The 17,788-nt window shown below is 38.5% G+C and overlaps 5 protein-coding genes across 5 annotated transcripts; 1 reads left to right on the forward strand and 4 right to left on the reverse strand.

Moving 5' to 3' along the window:
- Positions 1-1,164: 1,164 nt before the first annotated feature.
- BATDEDRAFT_26975 (uncharacterized protein) lies at positions 1,165-2,631 on the reverse strand (the record flags this gene model as incomplete). The annotated part of the gene is made up of 1 exon (XM_006681044.1): positions 1,165-2,631. The coding sequence occupies one exon, from the start codon at positions 2,629-2,631 to the stop codon at positions 1,165-1,167; it is 1,467 nt and encodes a 488-aa protein (XP_006681107.1).
- Positions 2,632-4,690: 2,059 nt separating this feature from the next.
- Positions 4,691-5,641, forward strand: BATDEDRAFT_91038 (uncharacterized protein; the record flags this gene model as incomplete). The annotated part of the gene is made up of 1 exon (XM_006681166.1): positions 4,691-5,641. One exon carries the CDS (start codon positions 4,691-4,693, stop codon positions 5,639-5,641), a length of 951 nt encoding a protein of 316 aa, XP_006681229.1.
- Positions 5,642-6,457: 816 nt separating this feature from the next.
- On the reverse strand, positions 6,458-8,776 carry BATDEDRAFT_26976 (uncharacterized protein; the record flags this gene model as incomplete). Its single annotated transcript, XM_006681045.1, has 3 exons — positions 6,458-6,659; positions 7,569-7,686; positions 8,626-8,776. 3 exons carry the CDS (start codon positions 8,774-8,776, stop codon positions 6,458-6,460), a joined length of 471 nt encoding a protein of 156 aa, XP_006681108.1.
- A 3,477-nt stretch (positions 8,777-12,253) lies between these two features.
- On the reverse strand, positions 12,254-12,982 carry BATDEDRAFT_26977 (uncharacterized protein; the record flags this gene model as incomplete). Its single annotated transcript, XM_006681046.1, has 1 exon — positions 12,254-12,982. The coding sequence occupies one exon, from the start codon at positions 12,980-12,982 to the stop codon at positions 12,254-12,256; it is 729 nt and encodes a 242-aa protein (XP_006681109.1).
- A 1,573-nt stretch (positions 12,983-14,555) lies between these two features.
- Positions 14,556-15,621, reverse strand: BATDEDRAFT_90900 (uncharacterized protein; the record flags this gene model as incomplete). Its single annotated transcript, XM_006681228.1, is given in 2 exon segments — positions 14,556-15,418; positions 15,432-15,621. 2 exon segments carry the CDS (start codon positions 15,619-15,621, stop codon positions 14,556-14,558), a joined length of 1,053 nt encoding a protein of 350 aa, XP_006681291.1.
- Between the last annotated feature and the right edge of the window lie 2,167 nt (positions 15,622-17,788).

A 17,788-nucleotide genomic window follows, 5' to 3' on the forward strand; every position in this document is an offset into this window, starting at 1 on the left:
AATTTGACACTACCTGATTGCTGAATATATCACTGCAATCAGAAAGATCATTCCAGCGTACTACTGAGGTTGATTTTACACTGACAGTGATGTTTGTGTATTGATTCATTCTGCACGGTGTACTTGCATTTTTTATGATTATTCATTTGAAAGATGTTGATTGTCGTTCTTGAAGCTGCCGTCATTATAAAACGGCAATCATGTATCAGGTTCAAAACATTTCCGTTACACTACCCGATACAATGTTGATTACTCTAAAATGCGTTATACTTGCGTTACAAGCGGTTGCTGCAGTTCGAATTGCATTACATTCACCAATTGAAATTGCCAGTCAATCAAACAATATGCTATCAAAACGATCACCCATTGAATTGGGTGATGTTAATAAATGGTTCAAAATCCAATCCAATATTGATGGAGTTGATGCATGTATCATGTCATGCATTGTATTGTAGTTTGTGTGATATGTTCAAGCCGTGCATGTATTGGATCAGTTCAGTGTGAATCGTAATTGTTTGATACACAATGATCACGCATACTATTGCATTGGTAATACATGGCATGGATTGAATACACATGATCCAAGTGTATCAATCATGGTATGCATTGTTGGAATCCATCACTGTATATCTGCATGATCATGTCGATACTGAATGTGCGATATCAACAGTGGAATATGGTATACTGCTGCAAATATCATGATTATCACATTCCATTAGCATGCCTGATCATATTGCACCAATCGACCAGTATACGATCACTGCATACATCAACATGTGTATAATGACCATATTGTTGGTATTGGTGTTGCATGCCATGTGTGAATACGACATGTCAAGCAAGCTGTATTGTATTGGAAATACAAGTGTCAATGTACAATATGATATCATACCGATCAAGACTGTGTACAATAATCATATATAATGCATGTACGTCCAATATCAAGTATCAAGTGGCAGTTGTATTGTATTTTATTGTATTGTATTCAAGCAAAAATACAGCAGACTCGGCTAAAACCAGTCCAGATTAGCATTCAAATCAATCGGATGGATTGTCGTGTTTAGGTTGATTCAAGTATGAATTGATCTTTTGTATAAAACTGAGTAAGGCTGAAGAGTGTGAGCAGATTGAACTGTGGACGTTTCCAATCAAGGTTGAACTTTGTTAGGATCTTTTAGGACCTGGAAACTTTTGAGGATTCCGCATTACTTCATCATATGATGGAGGCAAATCATCAGGGTTTTCTGAACTCGCTCCATATTGCTCAGAACTATCCACTGCACTTGTATGTGATGGAAGCACACTTTGAATTGCTTGTTGTGATGAACTTTGGGTCCTACTACTAGAGGCACCTCCAGATTCCACTGATCGGTTCAATATTGCCTCGTATGATTCGCGATTGAGTATTGTATGAGCGTATCCTGATTCAGTGAGTACATGCAAAGTAATTGCTAAAGCATTTATAAACTTTGTGAATAGGAGTAATAAGACTCTTTCTTTTTGATGTTTCAGTTTCGACGACGAGTCATCACGCTTGAACTCGAGGGCTTGCATGCTATTTTGAAGCTCAACAAGTTTGGAAGATTGGATTTGAATCTCAAGTTCAAGGTTCTCAAGTTGATGTATATGCTTGAAGTCATAGGGATTCTGCTCGTGTTTATGTCTAGACTGCTGACATCGTGTATTTAGCTCAACTATAAGTTGTTTTTGAGCAGTAACAGCATCTTTTGCAGATTTGCATTCTGGCAGTATTTTAGTGGAATGATGATCCATTCCACTAAAATAGTTTCTGATCAAACGTTTCTCCTCATCTGGAATTCCGCTTAAAACAAATTTATATTCATGTCCTACACTGTAAACGTTTGCATATATATCTGGTTGATAAGAGGCTGCTGAGGTGCTAGGTTTGGCACTTGTATGTGATGGAGACACACTTTGAATTGCTTGTTGTGATGAACTTTGGGTCCTACTACTAGAGGCACCTCCAGATTCCACTGATCGGTTCAATATTGCCTCGTATGATTGGCGGTCGAGTATTGTATGAGCGTATCCTGATTCAATGAGTGCATACAAAGTAATTGATAAAGCGTCTGTAAACTTTTTGAATAGGAGTAATAAGACTCTTTCTCTTTGATGTTGCAGTTTCGACAACGAGCTATCACGCTTGAACTCGAGGGATTGCATGTTATTTTGAAGCTCAGCAAGTTTGGAAGATTGGATTCGAATCTCAAGTTTAAAGCTCTTGAGTTGAAGTATATGATTCGAATTCTGGGGATCCTGCTCGTGTTTATGTTTAAACCGCTCATATCCTGTATTTAGATCAACCATAAGTCGTTTTTGAGCAGTAACCGCATCTTTTGCAGATTTGCATTCTGTAAATATGCTTGGATCATGATTCGTCATTTCAGTAAGATAGTTTCTGATCAAACGTTTATCCTCACTTGTAATTTTCTTTAAATTATATTTATATTCATGTCCTGCACTGCGAATCTTTACATACATATCTGGTTGATAATAAGCTGTTAAAGTGCTAGGTTTGGCACTTGTAGTTGCAGTAGGAAGAACTGGAGTAGCAATAGTAACTGAGCAACCAAGCAGGGTTGATGATAATACAACGACTATGAATTTCATTTTGTTGGTTTGGTCAAGAGTTGCATATGATTGTTATTCAGCAAGTCGGGTTTTATATTGCATTTATATTTTGTGTTGAATAAATAGTATTAAAAGCATGTTTCCTGAATGGCCGTTAAGGAACTGTGTTATTGTCAGGGTTAGTATTGGGTTATTGCTATCAATATCAAAGCAACTTCGAACAGAGATCCCTTATATAATAATCCGCAATTTGACTGAGCCGCTGTTTGACTGTATTCGAATATCGTATGGCTATTCGATTATGTATTTTTCCGTTTTTTTATACCTTGAAGGGTTAGCAAGCCACAACATAGTCAGGTACAGACCAAGTAGGACGATGAAATGTCAGTCATTCATGTATTGTATGGTCAACGTATTTTACAAGCATCATTGCTTGTTGATCGTGTCATGACCAATATTGATTGTGTAGTTCAGAGTTTATAATGTTTGCGAGTATGGTATACAGTGATGATCGGTTCAAAGTATCACATCGACTAAACGACCAACTTTCACAATGCATGCAATCGCCAAACCGTCAAGTCAAAATGGCGGCAAGTCATGATTGATATTGACCAAATGATTGACATTCAACTCACCTGGTGTCGATATGCATATAGGCGATAAAAACATGTACAGAGCTGTTCAATCATGAGTATAACTGTGACGTTGAACCCATGGTTGATATTATTGTTCAAGAGTCTGATCAAGAAATGTTCACATTGGCAATTGACCTGTTCTTGAAAGTTTGCAATGAGATTGACGATGAAAATGTATGTTTACAACGATACAATATTGGATCAGTTTGGACAGTGTCTTGTGTTGTTGATTGTATACTTGACATTGAACAATATCATAATATCGACTTGATTGACAACTGAAATCATGGAATGCCTGGTGATTGTATCAGTTGACATGTATTGGATAGGTTGTTGCTATGACCCAGTACATGCAGTGGAGTATGTCGAAATGCATTGATTATGGGATTGGATGATCAATTGGATAATACGATCGAATACCGTCGATCACTTTGTTGGTGGCCAGTATCACATGTGTACAATACCAATATGTTGCACAACTGTGATTAAAACAGGCTGGAGCATGCCACATTGTAGCAATGTAATCAACTTGGTACACCGCATGCCAGCATACATGTACTGCAGTATACACTAGTAGTGATGATTCAACCAACGACATGCGTGGTTGTAATATTATACGTGAAACCACATATTGATGTTCATGTTCATGATTATGGGGACATACAGCATTACAATAATGGGTCAGAAACAATATGATGGAACTGGATGCGTAATATCAAAACCATGTCCAGAATATGTGATATAACAACAACTTGCAGCCATATTGATGTAAATAGACCACTAAATAACAGTGTTGGTGTGTGATAGACAGCTGCATTACTGACATGTGCCATGATTATTGTTGAACTAGATTGCGATCGTATCCGAGATTCAGAATACAACAAATGTGTGTAGAGTTGTATTGACATTATTGACAGTCCAACACAATACATGAATGTGGGTTCAAACTTGGTGATCGTACAATGTATGATTACTAAGAGTGCACAATGTGTAGATTCAACATTATAGTCTGATTGTGTGTCATATGATGGTTGTTATATTTGGAACACATAATGCAGTCAATGTGTAGTAACCATTGTATATCTCAAACCAAAGTCATTGCATGCTGAATACCAAAGCGATCCATTTTACATGAATACGGTTGTAAAAAGGAGCATTTGCGGTTACACAACACCTTGAAGGGTGTGCTTTTCAATATACCTGATAAAAGGGTCGTAAAAGCATAATTCAATCGACACGATCATCAAATCGATCAATATGATATTGTGATTATGGAGCAGCATACTATGGTTTGATATTAGCTCATTAAAAGCAATCAAGTAACCCTGTATAGTCGGTTAACCTAAAAGGGTTGGTTTGCTATACAAAACATACAAATACAATCGATTACACTCAATCTTATAATCGACATCAGTCTCAACACTCTATTTTTGTATTAATAGTTTAAACTATTCATCGGCTTAATGAGATTGGTTGACATTTTATTCGTACTGACTGCGGCAACAACCGTTAATGCAATACTGATCCAGACTGATAACGATGGTTCACCCAAAGCATCAGTCACTTCCAGTCAAGCGTTTGGTCCGACTGATAAGCCCAGTCCAGAGATTCCTAACGAAGACTGGAAAAGTATAGTGGATGCAATTAATTCAAGCATTTTCAGTCAAGACTGGCAAGACCCAATTGATGAGCCCAGTTCAAGTATTTCAAGCCAAGATCAGCAACAACCAATGGACCAACCCATTCCAAACACTTCTGATGAATATTGGAAATCCATAATGAATGAAATCCGTTTAACCACTCCTGAAGACTGGAAAGAAATAGTTGATGCAGTCAATTCACAAATCTATGACCAAGACCAGCAACAAACAATTGATGTAGTTGATCCAAGTACTTCCAAACAAGGTCGAAAACGACCAATGGACCAACCCAGTCCAAACACTCCTAAACGAAGTCGAAAACGACCAATTGATGTAGTTGATCCAAACACTCCTAAACGAGGTCGGAAACGGCCAGCTGATCAACCCAGTCCAAGCACTTCCAGACAAGACCAGCAACAACCAATAAACGAAGGCGAGTCTGCCAATACTGTTCCAAATCAAGTGACTGTATTAAGCCAAAGATATCAGAGAACCTTTAATCGTATAAAGAAAAGACTTGTAACATCTAAAGAAATACAAAAGAAAAAATGGAAAGAATATCGTGAATATGCAGACCTCAAATTCAGTCAGCAGTTAGCGTTAGCAATGGGCAAAGAAATATCTGAACCAATGCACAATCCAGAGGTTGAAAAGCGATTGAAAGAAGAGTATGAAAAGGCAAGGAGAAAAATATACGCTATCAGACGAAATTTGAAAAACTATATGGCAAAGCATGGTTTAGAATCTCAAGAGCCGAAAGTAGATTCAGATTGATGGTTTGTCGATGATTTTGATTTTGAATAAATTTAAACTTTCTGATATGTTGATATTTATCGAGTATTGTGAATGGGTCAACAACCATATCATTGATTGCGTATACTGTGTTGAGTATTACATCAACAGTTACTGGATTGTTGATTGATACATTGACATGGTTTGTTTCATATACATCAATGACCTGATAACAACCAGTGTTGATTGTAACTATCAATCGCACTTGCAATCACTTGTCAGTTGCATGGTTGCATGATATCACCAACTGACCATGTCGTGCGCTGTACAACAAATTGAGCAATACACATGTTCAAAGTCGGATGCAGATTGCAACATCAACCGCTTCGATATTGATCAATTAGTGTTGTGTCAGTTTGCAATGTAATGTATGCGGTGTGGTATTACGCAGCATGGTATTGGTAGTGTCGTATTGACAGCCGTATTGATTTAAATGGATCACTTCAGTATTCATTTGCAATGACTGCATTGCGTGTTCGATATACAACGACCATCATACGACACACAATCAGACTAATGTTGAATCTACATTTTGTACACTCTTAGTAATCATACATTGTACAATCACCAAGTTTGAACCCACATTCATGTATTGTGTTTGACTGTCAATATTGTCAATACAACTCTCACTCATTTGTTGATGATATTCATGTTCAGGTATTAGCAATCAAACATTCAACTATACGATCAAACAGTGATTGAACATACTTGGCTGTTTATTGATACATGTGATGTTTGGTGTCTACAACTTGTCATGTAGTAATGTTGAAATATCTGTGGAATATGGGTGTCAGCGTATCACAGCATGTCAGTTATACTGCATAGTGGTCCTGTGATGTCCTGGTGTTGCCTATACAATCGATGTTTGTTGTTTGGTTTGAAGTATGGTGTATCCAATTTAACACAGTATATGACTTTACCAGATTTCAATCCCAACATGACTGTTAGTTTGGTAACTGCCGACTTGACTTTGGTAACCATATGTTGATATATCAGCAATCTGTTGTGTTGTGCTGATGTAGATTGATTACTATAACCTATTGCTGCACGATCTTGTAAAGCATGTATTTTCTGCATATGATTGACCCAGCTATGTTGCTGATTGTGAACCACAGTGTTACATTGTATATCCATGTTGTTGGAAACCGAGTTTTTCAAGTCATTGTGTTGTGCTGATCATTTCTGTCAATGTGATTTGTGCTGCTATAAACTCGACCTGCATTGCCGATCAAGACACATGTCTGCTTGACAGACTTGCATGAAATACATCCGTGACCTAAACACCACATACATTCAATCGTGGATTTTCAGATCCAGCATCTCCGGTTCAGTTGGCATTGCAGTGGATGGACAGTATAGTGGTACATTGACCAAGTATGAGTGATGTATTCATCGTGTATTTGCTATCAACATTGACATCACAGCGTTCCAATGTTTGTCAGTCGGGTTGTGTATCAACATCGACACTTGTTTGACGGCTGTCCAACAGCTGTTTGTAAGTCTGGGTATGTTGCAACCATTGCATACACTAGTAATTGGACTGCTTCATGATCAGACCGAGTCGTGGTAAACTCACCTTTTTCAGCTACCTTCGACTGTAGTCATGGCTCGATTACAATGTGCAGCAGTCTGCAACAACACATTCCATACATTCCAAACATTGATAATACGTCATTAAAGTGGTGTCTGTGTGATTGAGATGGTCTGATCGACACAATCTCGGTCAACTTTGATGTCGAAACATGTATGTATTGGTTCAAAATGTTTGAAAATACCTTGAACAGTCGCGACTTGATCAAATCTAGCAATGCGCAATCATCACTTGGTATCAATGTCATCGATATATATAGCGACTGCAACAAATAAAGTGTCCGTTTGAAGTGTATCAATGCATATGTCAAACACATACTTGTTGTGACGGCCAACTGTATGACCCGAGTCACTCTGTCGCTTGTATTCACCTGGCAGATCCAAATAGTAAGACTCGTCAATGTTTGCATTGATGAATGTGTTGTTCGTACGGTCAACTATCCAGTCGTGAATGTTACAGTTGCTGATGGCCGCTAATGTTGATAATATGCTTAATCAAGTGAGCCCGAGTATCGATGCGTAGGTTTCGTGCAAGTTATTCCTTGAATTTGTTGGAACTGTATTGTCACGAGTCTTGCTTTGGACTTGTCGATTGATCCGTCGATTGGTCCGTCAATCTTGTGGTCAATGTCTTGACCCATTTTGTATTGGTGGTATGTGTTACACTGTCCATGTGTTGTGAGTTGACGAGTTCATTTATGCATCTGCTGGTTTCCAAATATCTGATTTTGAATATTGCATGGTTTTTTGCCAGAAATGCGGTACTACTATATCAATGTATTGTGCCAAGAACTTTACAATCGAATGACTTGGTCAGGGTCATACATGACTGAATCCAGTCGATTTGGTCTTGGATTACTGATGTTTGTGCAGTTGGATCCACGATTTGTCTGCAGTTGATTGTTTGATATTGGATTGTGTCGGATTGACTAGAGTATCAGTAGCCTTGCTCGAGTGTTTAGAGTCTCATAAACCAATCAGTTTTGATTGATTGGTTACTTGTGGATCGACTTGGCTCGATTGACTGCGTTCTATCGAGGTTCCACAGTTCTTGTTCGGTCATCCATCTGGACACGTCGAGGTATACCCGTTTCCAGTGTTTTCAATGACAGTGATCGAGTCTTTTCCAGTTGGGACACTCGATTCTATGTTCATTTCTCAACTGATTTTGTTGGTTGGGCTGTTTCGAGTCTTGTGGCATGCTCTGTGTGTCGACATGTGTTCCACTGCTGTGAATTCAGTCATTTTCAGTATTGTCCATCATATGAGCATTGTTGTATATACCCATGACTGCTTTCTGAAATACTGTTGGTGTGGGTAACAAAGCAATGTAGCTTAACAGCGTAAATCTGTATTCATCACGATATACAACAAACCTTGCCGTTTCGATGTTATAGAATGTGTATGCCTTTGATTCCGGTTAGTACTCAACTCCGACGCATGGTATCGTCCCAGAGTCAATTTCTCGAGTGACGATACTGGAAAAAGTACATGTGCCTGACATCCATCTGGACATAGGTGAGCCATAACTGACTCGAATACATACCATAGCTCGTAAGGCGTCCTGTTGTTTATAGCCAAGTGTGCGACCTATTTTGCAGGTATACCACCGTCATCACTGTTACTGCCATAACTTTATGATCTTGGCTTCGACTAGTATGGACCTTATCGCATCCATGATCGGGGTCAGTTTTGCACTCAGTAACACCATTTTACCAGTATGTGTAGGGTGTTGGCAGCCTCTTGATCCCTGTTCCCGCCAAGTACTGGTCGAATAGCAGAAACCTGAGCTTTGCTCTATTGTCGGTGCACATCATCCGGACTGGTAATTCAGTTTGATTGTCAACCAGAACGACATGTTCCTTGAACTCGTCCAACACTTGATGTTTGGAGTGTAGCATACACAGATGTGCATATTTTCATAAATCATATACAATGATATAACAGCACTTTGATTGAACTGCTGATTAACGGACAAGAAACCTGACAAGTCCATATGCGGGAGCACGTTGGTTTGTATTTACCAATGATTTGACTTTTCAGTGAATGGGAGTTTCGTCGACTTTCTTTTGGTGCATGACATGCTGCGTTTTTCATGCTCGGTATTTGTTGCAACGCCAAGTCATGACTCTTTTGAAGCGCTCTGATGCTTTTTGATAATATGGCCAATCTCTTGTACTGTGTGTCTATATCCACTGACACTCGACATTCCAAACTTGATGCATGGTGATTGATGTTTATTGAAAGTTGTTTGTCTGGACAACACCCTGAAATCAGCCATGTCGAGCCATTTGCTTGAAATGCAGTCATCAGCGGTGCATTTTTTGTATTGGTATATATTTTCCTTTTTTTGAAGACCAAAATATTACAGCCTTGTCAAGCATCGTGTTTTTGGAAACGAGATTGCTGAGCATGTAGGTATGAATATGACATTGGTAATGCAACTATTTGCTCCATACATTTGATGTTGCAAGTCAGATCGACTGTGCAAACGCCCTGAATTGTAGTCGTCTGTGCTTGATGACTACTCTTGAATTGTGGTATAGTTTAGTTTGTAAGCCATTGTTCACAGCAAACCATACAACCTGTGGCTCAAGAGTCTAGTGTAAATTCACCGCCATTTTGAGAGTTTTTTGTGAATTCCAATTGTACAGTACCACAGTGATCGACCATGTTTGTGTCGATGCTCTTGTTGGATAGTAATAGTTTGAGTTGAATTGTACTCTCGAGTCTTTGACTGTTGATTCCAATATGCTTTCACAGAATATTACCACTAAAGCTTAAATGGATAAATACCATTGTGGTCGTAACCAAGCTGTGTTGGTCAAGCGAAATGGAGATATCAGCAACGAATACTCCACCCTGATATCTTGGCATTCGGACACCCTGAAACCCTGGCCACTAAAGTCGAAAGCACCCTTTTAGCCCTGAGTGTTTTTGTTTGCATAGTCTATGCTGACAATCAGGCCGCTCTGCAATTTGGTGTTTGAATGCACTGCTAAATAGTACCTAAATACATGTGTGCTTTATTTGACTTTGAAATGGGTGGCCAAATATAGTTTATTGGGCTTTATACTAGTTTAATCCAGTCTCCCTTGGCTGTGAGCATCCCTTATCTACATGCAAAGTTATGTGATCACATCAAGTACGACTTTCAAGATTGTTTCGGGAAAATCTGCAATATAAAAAGCCAGGTTTTACCCGAATCTTGGATCCATCAAACACCATCGTCTCAGTCTATTATACTCCAATCTACTCTACTCCACTACATTTCAACCCAATCCAATATATCAACCGACCATGAAATTCACTGTCATCGCACTCATCGCTGCTCTTGTCGTATCTGTCACTGCTGCTCCTAGCCCGTATTTTGCTCCACGTTTTTGCAGTGGTACAAATGAATGTAACCTAGGAGAAAAATGCCAAATCACCAATAGTCAATCGTTTGGAGTCTGCATGTCTGAATAAATGCTTTGGCTATATTTGCGTGTCAGCATCCGTTCTAGAGTCTGTTCAGGTCGCACCAACTAGCTTAAACTTGAATTTTGGAATAAATAGACCCACTTTACAATGATATTTGGTTGATATTGTATAACATGACTTTGAATGTATTTAATCACGAACGGTTGTTTTGAGTCGAATGGCTTTGTATAGTAACGATCCAAACTGTTGAACCTGATTAATCAGCATATAAAGCGTGAATATGATAACTTGTGCAGGTTTAGAAACACATACTGTGGTGTTACCAGTATTGACGTCCCAGATTGCAATCAATAACTGACAGTTTTGTACCAGGCTATCACTCATGAATACATGGTGATTGGACACGATTATATTATTTTGGTACTCATTTTTTGAATGAATTTTAAAATAAACTCGAGTATTGAATACGATATGATTTCATGTAAGCAGGCCATATTCATACAAACATATTCTGGTGATTTTACAAGTTTATTGGTCAACTGTTGTATGGTGGTCTCGATGATGGTGCCAGAACTGTGTTATCAATGGTACGCTACCAGCACAAACTCGATTGATTGACCAATCGAACAGCCAATATTCTGCAATCAATCACTCCGACTCAAATATCAGCACCACATGGCTGGCAGTGTTTTTTGTCAGTTACATCAAGTGATGGTCCAAATAGATCGATTCAGATGGGTTGCATATAACCGACTAATCCAGCATTCATACATTGTCAAACAACCATAATGCACAATACCACCAAGTGTGCAATCACACTCGCACTGATCAGTCGTTGCACAGTATGCATCAGTCAATGTTCAACATATGTGTGTCTGCAACTAAATTGCAGTCCATGACACATCCACACGATCCAACATGACAAATCATGTATCATGAGTCAGAGATTGATCAAAAACCTGATCATGGTAAACACAGCATATTGTTGCATATCAGACTCGATATATCGAGTGACAGTTGCACATTTGCTGATGGTGCACAGCGTATCAGTCACAATACATGCACGGTATTGCATTGCAGTCATTGGATGATAACTGGTTGCAATGTGATACCGATCGACATATATCAGCATGATGTGATGTGACCATAATCATGGTGGAATGTGTTGGAGTTGACCTGTTTTGTACCGAGTTGGATCATGGCTGTCACAAGTTTTATATTGATCCAGATCTGAATGGGTAGTTTATTGACATAAATGTGTACAAATATGCAATATACAATGTGCTGTATTGTATTGGAAATATACAAGTGTCAAAACACAATAACATGCTGACCAAGACTGTAGAATAATCAGATACAATGCATGTAAATTCAGTTTTATTGTAAGCTAAATCAGAAATGCAGTTATAGAATGACAATCGAATGGGTTGGGACCAGACCACACTAGCATTCAAATCAGTTGTATGAATTCATACAACTGATTTGCCTGATAAGCGATCTAATTCCACTACCAAATCTGAAAGAAACTGTATGTCTGATGGAACGAGATACAGATGGTATTGCTGGTGATGGTTGCAAACCTTAGCTTTCTTGTCCAGCATCAGGATCTTGTTGTTGCTGTTCAGCATCAGGATCTTGACCAAAATCGTTTCTGCATGCTGATGATTGCTCACCACTACATATTCTCTCGAGGTATTGTTTAACGGAATACTGTGAGAGGATAAGCAAAAGTTGCTCCTCGAGTAATTCGATACTGAAAGATGCTCCAAAAACGGATTTCACAAGATCTATTTTGAAGAGTTCCAGTTGTCGAGTAGAATGAATATGCTTGAATATGCAGTCTTTGTACATATTTTCAAGTTTGGTATATTTGGAATATCCGTCTTGAAGTTCACGCTTAAGCTGTTCCATCTCATTCTTATATTTTGAATTGTCGCGACCATTTTTGTAGAATTTACGTTGCAAATCGTCAATCTTTTTCCTGAAATGGCTTATCAGGCTCTCTTGATTCCCAACTTTAAGATTTATAAATTTGCATTCTTCTTCTTGTCTACTACAGTCCTGTTGTCCTTTTGAGTAGCTTTCAAGCAAATTCTTCATGTTAGCTGAAAGTGAATCGTGACGGCTCAAGTCTAAACCGTTTGTATTAGGAGTTGCAGATGGGTTAGACTCGGTACTTGTAGTTGAACTGGGAACAACTGTCGATGAGACATGTTCTGTACTTGCAGTCGTACTGGGAACAACTGGATTGGCGATAGTGACTGAACAAACAAGCAGAATTGATGACAATGCAGCGATTGGTAGTTTCATTTTACTGGTTTGATCGAGTTGCAGATGATTGTCATTCAACAGGTCGGGTCTAAATTGTATTTATATCAGCTGAGTGAATAGTATTAAAAGCATACTTTTTGGATGGCCGTTCCAAAGAATCAGGTTTATTGTCAGGGTCGATGTTGATTTACTATCAATGTCAAAGCGATTCAAAAGGGATATCCCTTTATATGGCGATCAACAGTTTTTACTGAACCGCTGTTTGGCTATGTATTCAAATATCGTACGATTGATTGATCGATTGTGTAGTTTCTCACCCTTATTCACTCTGAAAAGGGTCAGTGAACCACAGCCTAAGAAATCAATGCATGCCATGTAAACCTGTATGTAACTGAGCTGAAATTCAGTTGATATGACGGTCATCAGTGGATTCAATCAATCAACTGAATCAATACAATGTAGTTCATGTTGCAACCACAATGTCACATTGATGATCAATGACTTGCAACTGTTGTGTTGACATTTCATGTTGTGTGCTATTATATCAATATCGATTGTCATTATAGCTGTATCAACTGTTAAAGTTGTTAGACATTGACCGTTTACATATAACTCGGATGTTCAATCAGTAGTTACAGCCAACTCTTATGGAAAAACTAAGTAATCAGGGACTTTCAGCAATAATGCTTGAGCAGTGAACCACATACCTCATTTTACTGACCCTTCACTACTCTTCCCATCCTATACAAGACACTCTTGTCTTTATTAAATAAATGGCATTTAATAAACTTTGAATCAATACATCAAGTTTATTATTGACGTCTGTTGATTCAAACTTATCTGACAATTTCCTAATTATCTTCAAATTCACTTCTGACCGATCTTGTCAATAGCGGCATATTATATCTTGAAAGATAAACAACATTGATCAATTTTTTACATTTACTTTTTACTATAAAGTTGAATTATCGCAGCAAATGTCATGGTGTATGTTGATGGTGTTGCATTTGAATACATGTCATGATGGTCAATGCCAACCACACATAGCTGGTGCACGCATAACCAATGACGACACTCGACGACCACAATGATCGATACCAACCATATCGAGTGAGTTGATACATTGTAATGACACCAGATATGCGATATCAATAGTGTAATATGGTATACTACAGCGAGTATACCAATGACTCGTCATTTTTGAACAAGTCAAACTGGTCGAGTTGATCTGATCTGATATCAACACACAACTATTTTGTTAATCTCGGTATTCTACTTGATACATGATGTGTAAATACGACTTGTCAACTGATATTATATCAACAAAACACATGTATGTCAGGATCATCAATTTGTACAGGCATATAATATATAACCAACTGTATTTAAAATACAAGTGTCAAAGTACAATGATATCAGCAAGCATGTTGATCAAGACTGGAGTGATCAAACTCAACACATGTATGCTCAATGCATTGTATTGTAATGCATTGTAGTGTATTTATTACAAGTTGAATCAGTAATGTGGTTGTAGAATGACAGTCGATTAGATTAGAATCAGTTCGGATTAGCACTCGAATCAATAACTCGCGATCTTCATTTTAGTGTCGACTCAAGAACGATCGACTTTCCATGTAAGACTGGATGCAACATTTTGCACATTGGATGCAGCTCTCCGTAGAGTGGATGAAACTCTTCGCATACTGGATGAAGCTCTTTGTAAAGTGGATGCAACTCTCCGTAAAGTGGATGAAGCTGTATTTTGACTGGGTGGAACACTGGAAGATGTTTGAGTAGGATGAACTATAGATGGACTCATCGATGACGATTGGGTAACATCAGGATCTTCCAAGACCTTGGGGAAATTTTGAGGGTTGCGCACTACATCTTGATACGATGGAGGTTGATCACCTGGGCTATATTGAGTCACTTTATAAAGTTTAGGTTTCCTCATTACAACTCCATATGATGGTGGTGGACCATGAGGTCGTGATGATGAACCTTGCGTTCCACTAGTAGAGGCACCCTCGGAGTCTGTTGATGAACTCGGTATGTTAGGGTAAAATTGACTAAAACAATTCAGAAAGGTCTGACTTGCTAAAAGGTCCATCATGCGCCTACTACTAACCCGTCCAAAACTGAAGTTAAAAGTGCCAAAAAATTTTCTTGCAAGTTTTTCTTTGGCTAAACGCAATTTCTCGTACTCGGCATAGTGTTGTATATTGCATATTCTCTGCTGGCTTTCAAGATCTGCAAGAGCATCATTTTCACTTTGAAGGAGAGATTGTGTTTCCATATAGTCTGGACCACCATCACTTGGCGTAGTTACAGGCGACAATAGCTTGACTCTTTTATGCAGATCTTTTACCACTGTTTTTTGATCAACAATTTCTATTGATATCGATTCGTATTTTTTATGTATGGTCTTGAAGCTACATTTTGCTTTTGCGTATTCTTTGACTGCCTTTTTTCTCCCTTGAATAATCACCACAATTAACCGAGTTTACATTTAAATCAAGAAATGTCGAAGTGCTGGGATAAGTAGTTGCAGTTGCAGTGTAAATAGCCGTAGAACTAGACTCGAAGTTTGTAGTCCTGCTGGGATTAACTGGAGTAGCTGTAGTAACTGAACAAGCAATCAGCGTTGATGACAATATAGCAATCAGTAACTTCATCATAGTAGTTTGGTCGAGCAAGTTGTAAATGATTGTCATTCATCAAGTTGCTTTTTGGATTGCATTTATATGTATTGAGTGGATAGTGTTAAAAGCATGTTCCTTAAATAGCCGTCACAAGGGACTATTGTTGTTGTCAGGGTTGACATAGATTTACTGTTGCCGAGGTTAGAGTTGATGTAGATTTACTGTTGTCGAGTGTCAAAGCAACTTTAAAGGGATATCCATTCATGCAATGATCCGCAATCTTGGTTGAGCTGATGTTTGGTTGTGCGCTCAATTATTTATGGTTGATTGATTGCGCATCTCCCATCCTTTTCCACTCTAAAGAGGGACAGTATGTCACAATATAGGAAAGCAAGTTGGGTTCAAAATAATGTCATATAACTATATGGAAATGGCTGGTATCAAGTCGATATGACGGTCATCGATGTGTTGTGATATTGTATGGTTTACAATCACAGTTGATTGACATGATTCAAACATGTGGTTTGGTGATACTTTACATTCAACTCGGCACGATCAGTCATCGCTGCACATTGTCCAGTAATTCAATCAATCAACTGAATCAATACAATGTAGTTCATGTTGCAACCACAATGTCACATCATGATCATATGTCATGGTTGACTCGTATTCTGGATTGATGCACTCATTCCATCACTCGAGCAACTCGTTGTATGGCTCGTATATACACTGCAATTGGATCCAGTCATTCGACATTACAGCATTATCCACATGCAATCTGATTGTGATGATGGTTGTCGTGTCAGTATATGTCAAGTATGTACATTCGAGTGATCAAGCCATACATGTATATGCACACAATACATACAATGTACACCAGTTGCGTTGATCAGCATGTATCAACTGGTCAATATCGTCAACCTGGTTATACACGCATTTGACATGTGCATCTAGACAGTGATCATTGTACAATCCAGATTGTTGTGCAAACCATATATGACCAGTCATGTCAAGTATCGATCAACAACTGCAATCGATATCAAACTATTGTGCACAATCGATTGTAATCCACACCAGTTATAGTCAATCACACATGTCACACATACCACAATGTATGTTGATATGTTGCATTTGAATACATGACATGATGGTCAATTTCAACCACACACAGCTGGTAATACATGGTCAATGACGGCACTCGACGACTGCAACGATCGATACCAACCATATCGAGTGAGTTGATATATTGCATTGACATTGGATGCACGATATCAACAGTGCAATATGATATGTTGTTGCAAGTATATGATTATTACACTCCATTAGCATGTGTGATCATATTGCACCAATCAACTAGTATACGATCACTGAATACACCACACGTCGGTGTTTACCACTGTATATGTGTGATGTATATTGGTTATAGTCCATGATATCAACGAGTTTATGCATACTGCTTACACCACATACATTAAACCGACTCAGTGATATGCGAGTGTTGCGGTTTGACCAAATCACAATCACCCATATTGTCGACTGTCTAACTCGTTGACATTCAAACCGTGTCATCACTAGTCACAATATAATGGTTGACTGGTTCGTTTGATTGACCTGACATATTGACACTTTGCAAACCCCGACTTGATTCATCAACTTGGATATTCATATAATATTGGGTTTGTATCATCACGTTGGACTCGTTATCAAACACCTTGATGTGTCCATGCAACTCAAACTCGATATACACACATTAGTTACTGTTTGACATGAATGGGTCAATCATCAATACCAGACAATGCAACTGTATTAGTTGTATGATACAATCAATCATGGTTGGCTCATCACCATCAAATATCAAATGTTGATCACGTATACATTGATTTGTAATTGCATGGTCTGTTGGCAATACACACTATGATATGCTTGACAAGTTGTTGATTTGCAGTAATCAGATGTGCATCACCTGTAACATTGGATGCAATTGACGAGTTGTATCCGCCAGTCAACAGTCATGGATATGTTGGTGATTGTATTGACTACATGATTGGTATTGATTAGCTGTCATGATCGATTGGTGAGCAATACAATCCACATTGATTATGACGTGTTGCAACTGGTTGATATATGCAGATTCGACTGATGATCGAGTATATGTTGATGTGTAACTCGGCCATTGTTGGTTTGGATTGGTCATTGCTACTGC

Source organism: Batrachochytrium dendrobatidis, assembly GCF_000203795.2.
Source record: "Batrachochytrium dendrobatidis JAM81 unplaced genomic scaffold BATDEscaffold_11, whole genome shotgun sequence".
In the NCBI taxonomy this organism is placed as follows: domain Eukaryota; kingdom Fungi; phylum Chytridiomycota; class Chytridiomycetes; order Rhizophydiales; genus Batrachochytrium; species Batrachochytrium dendrobatidis.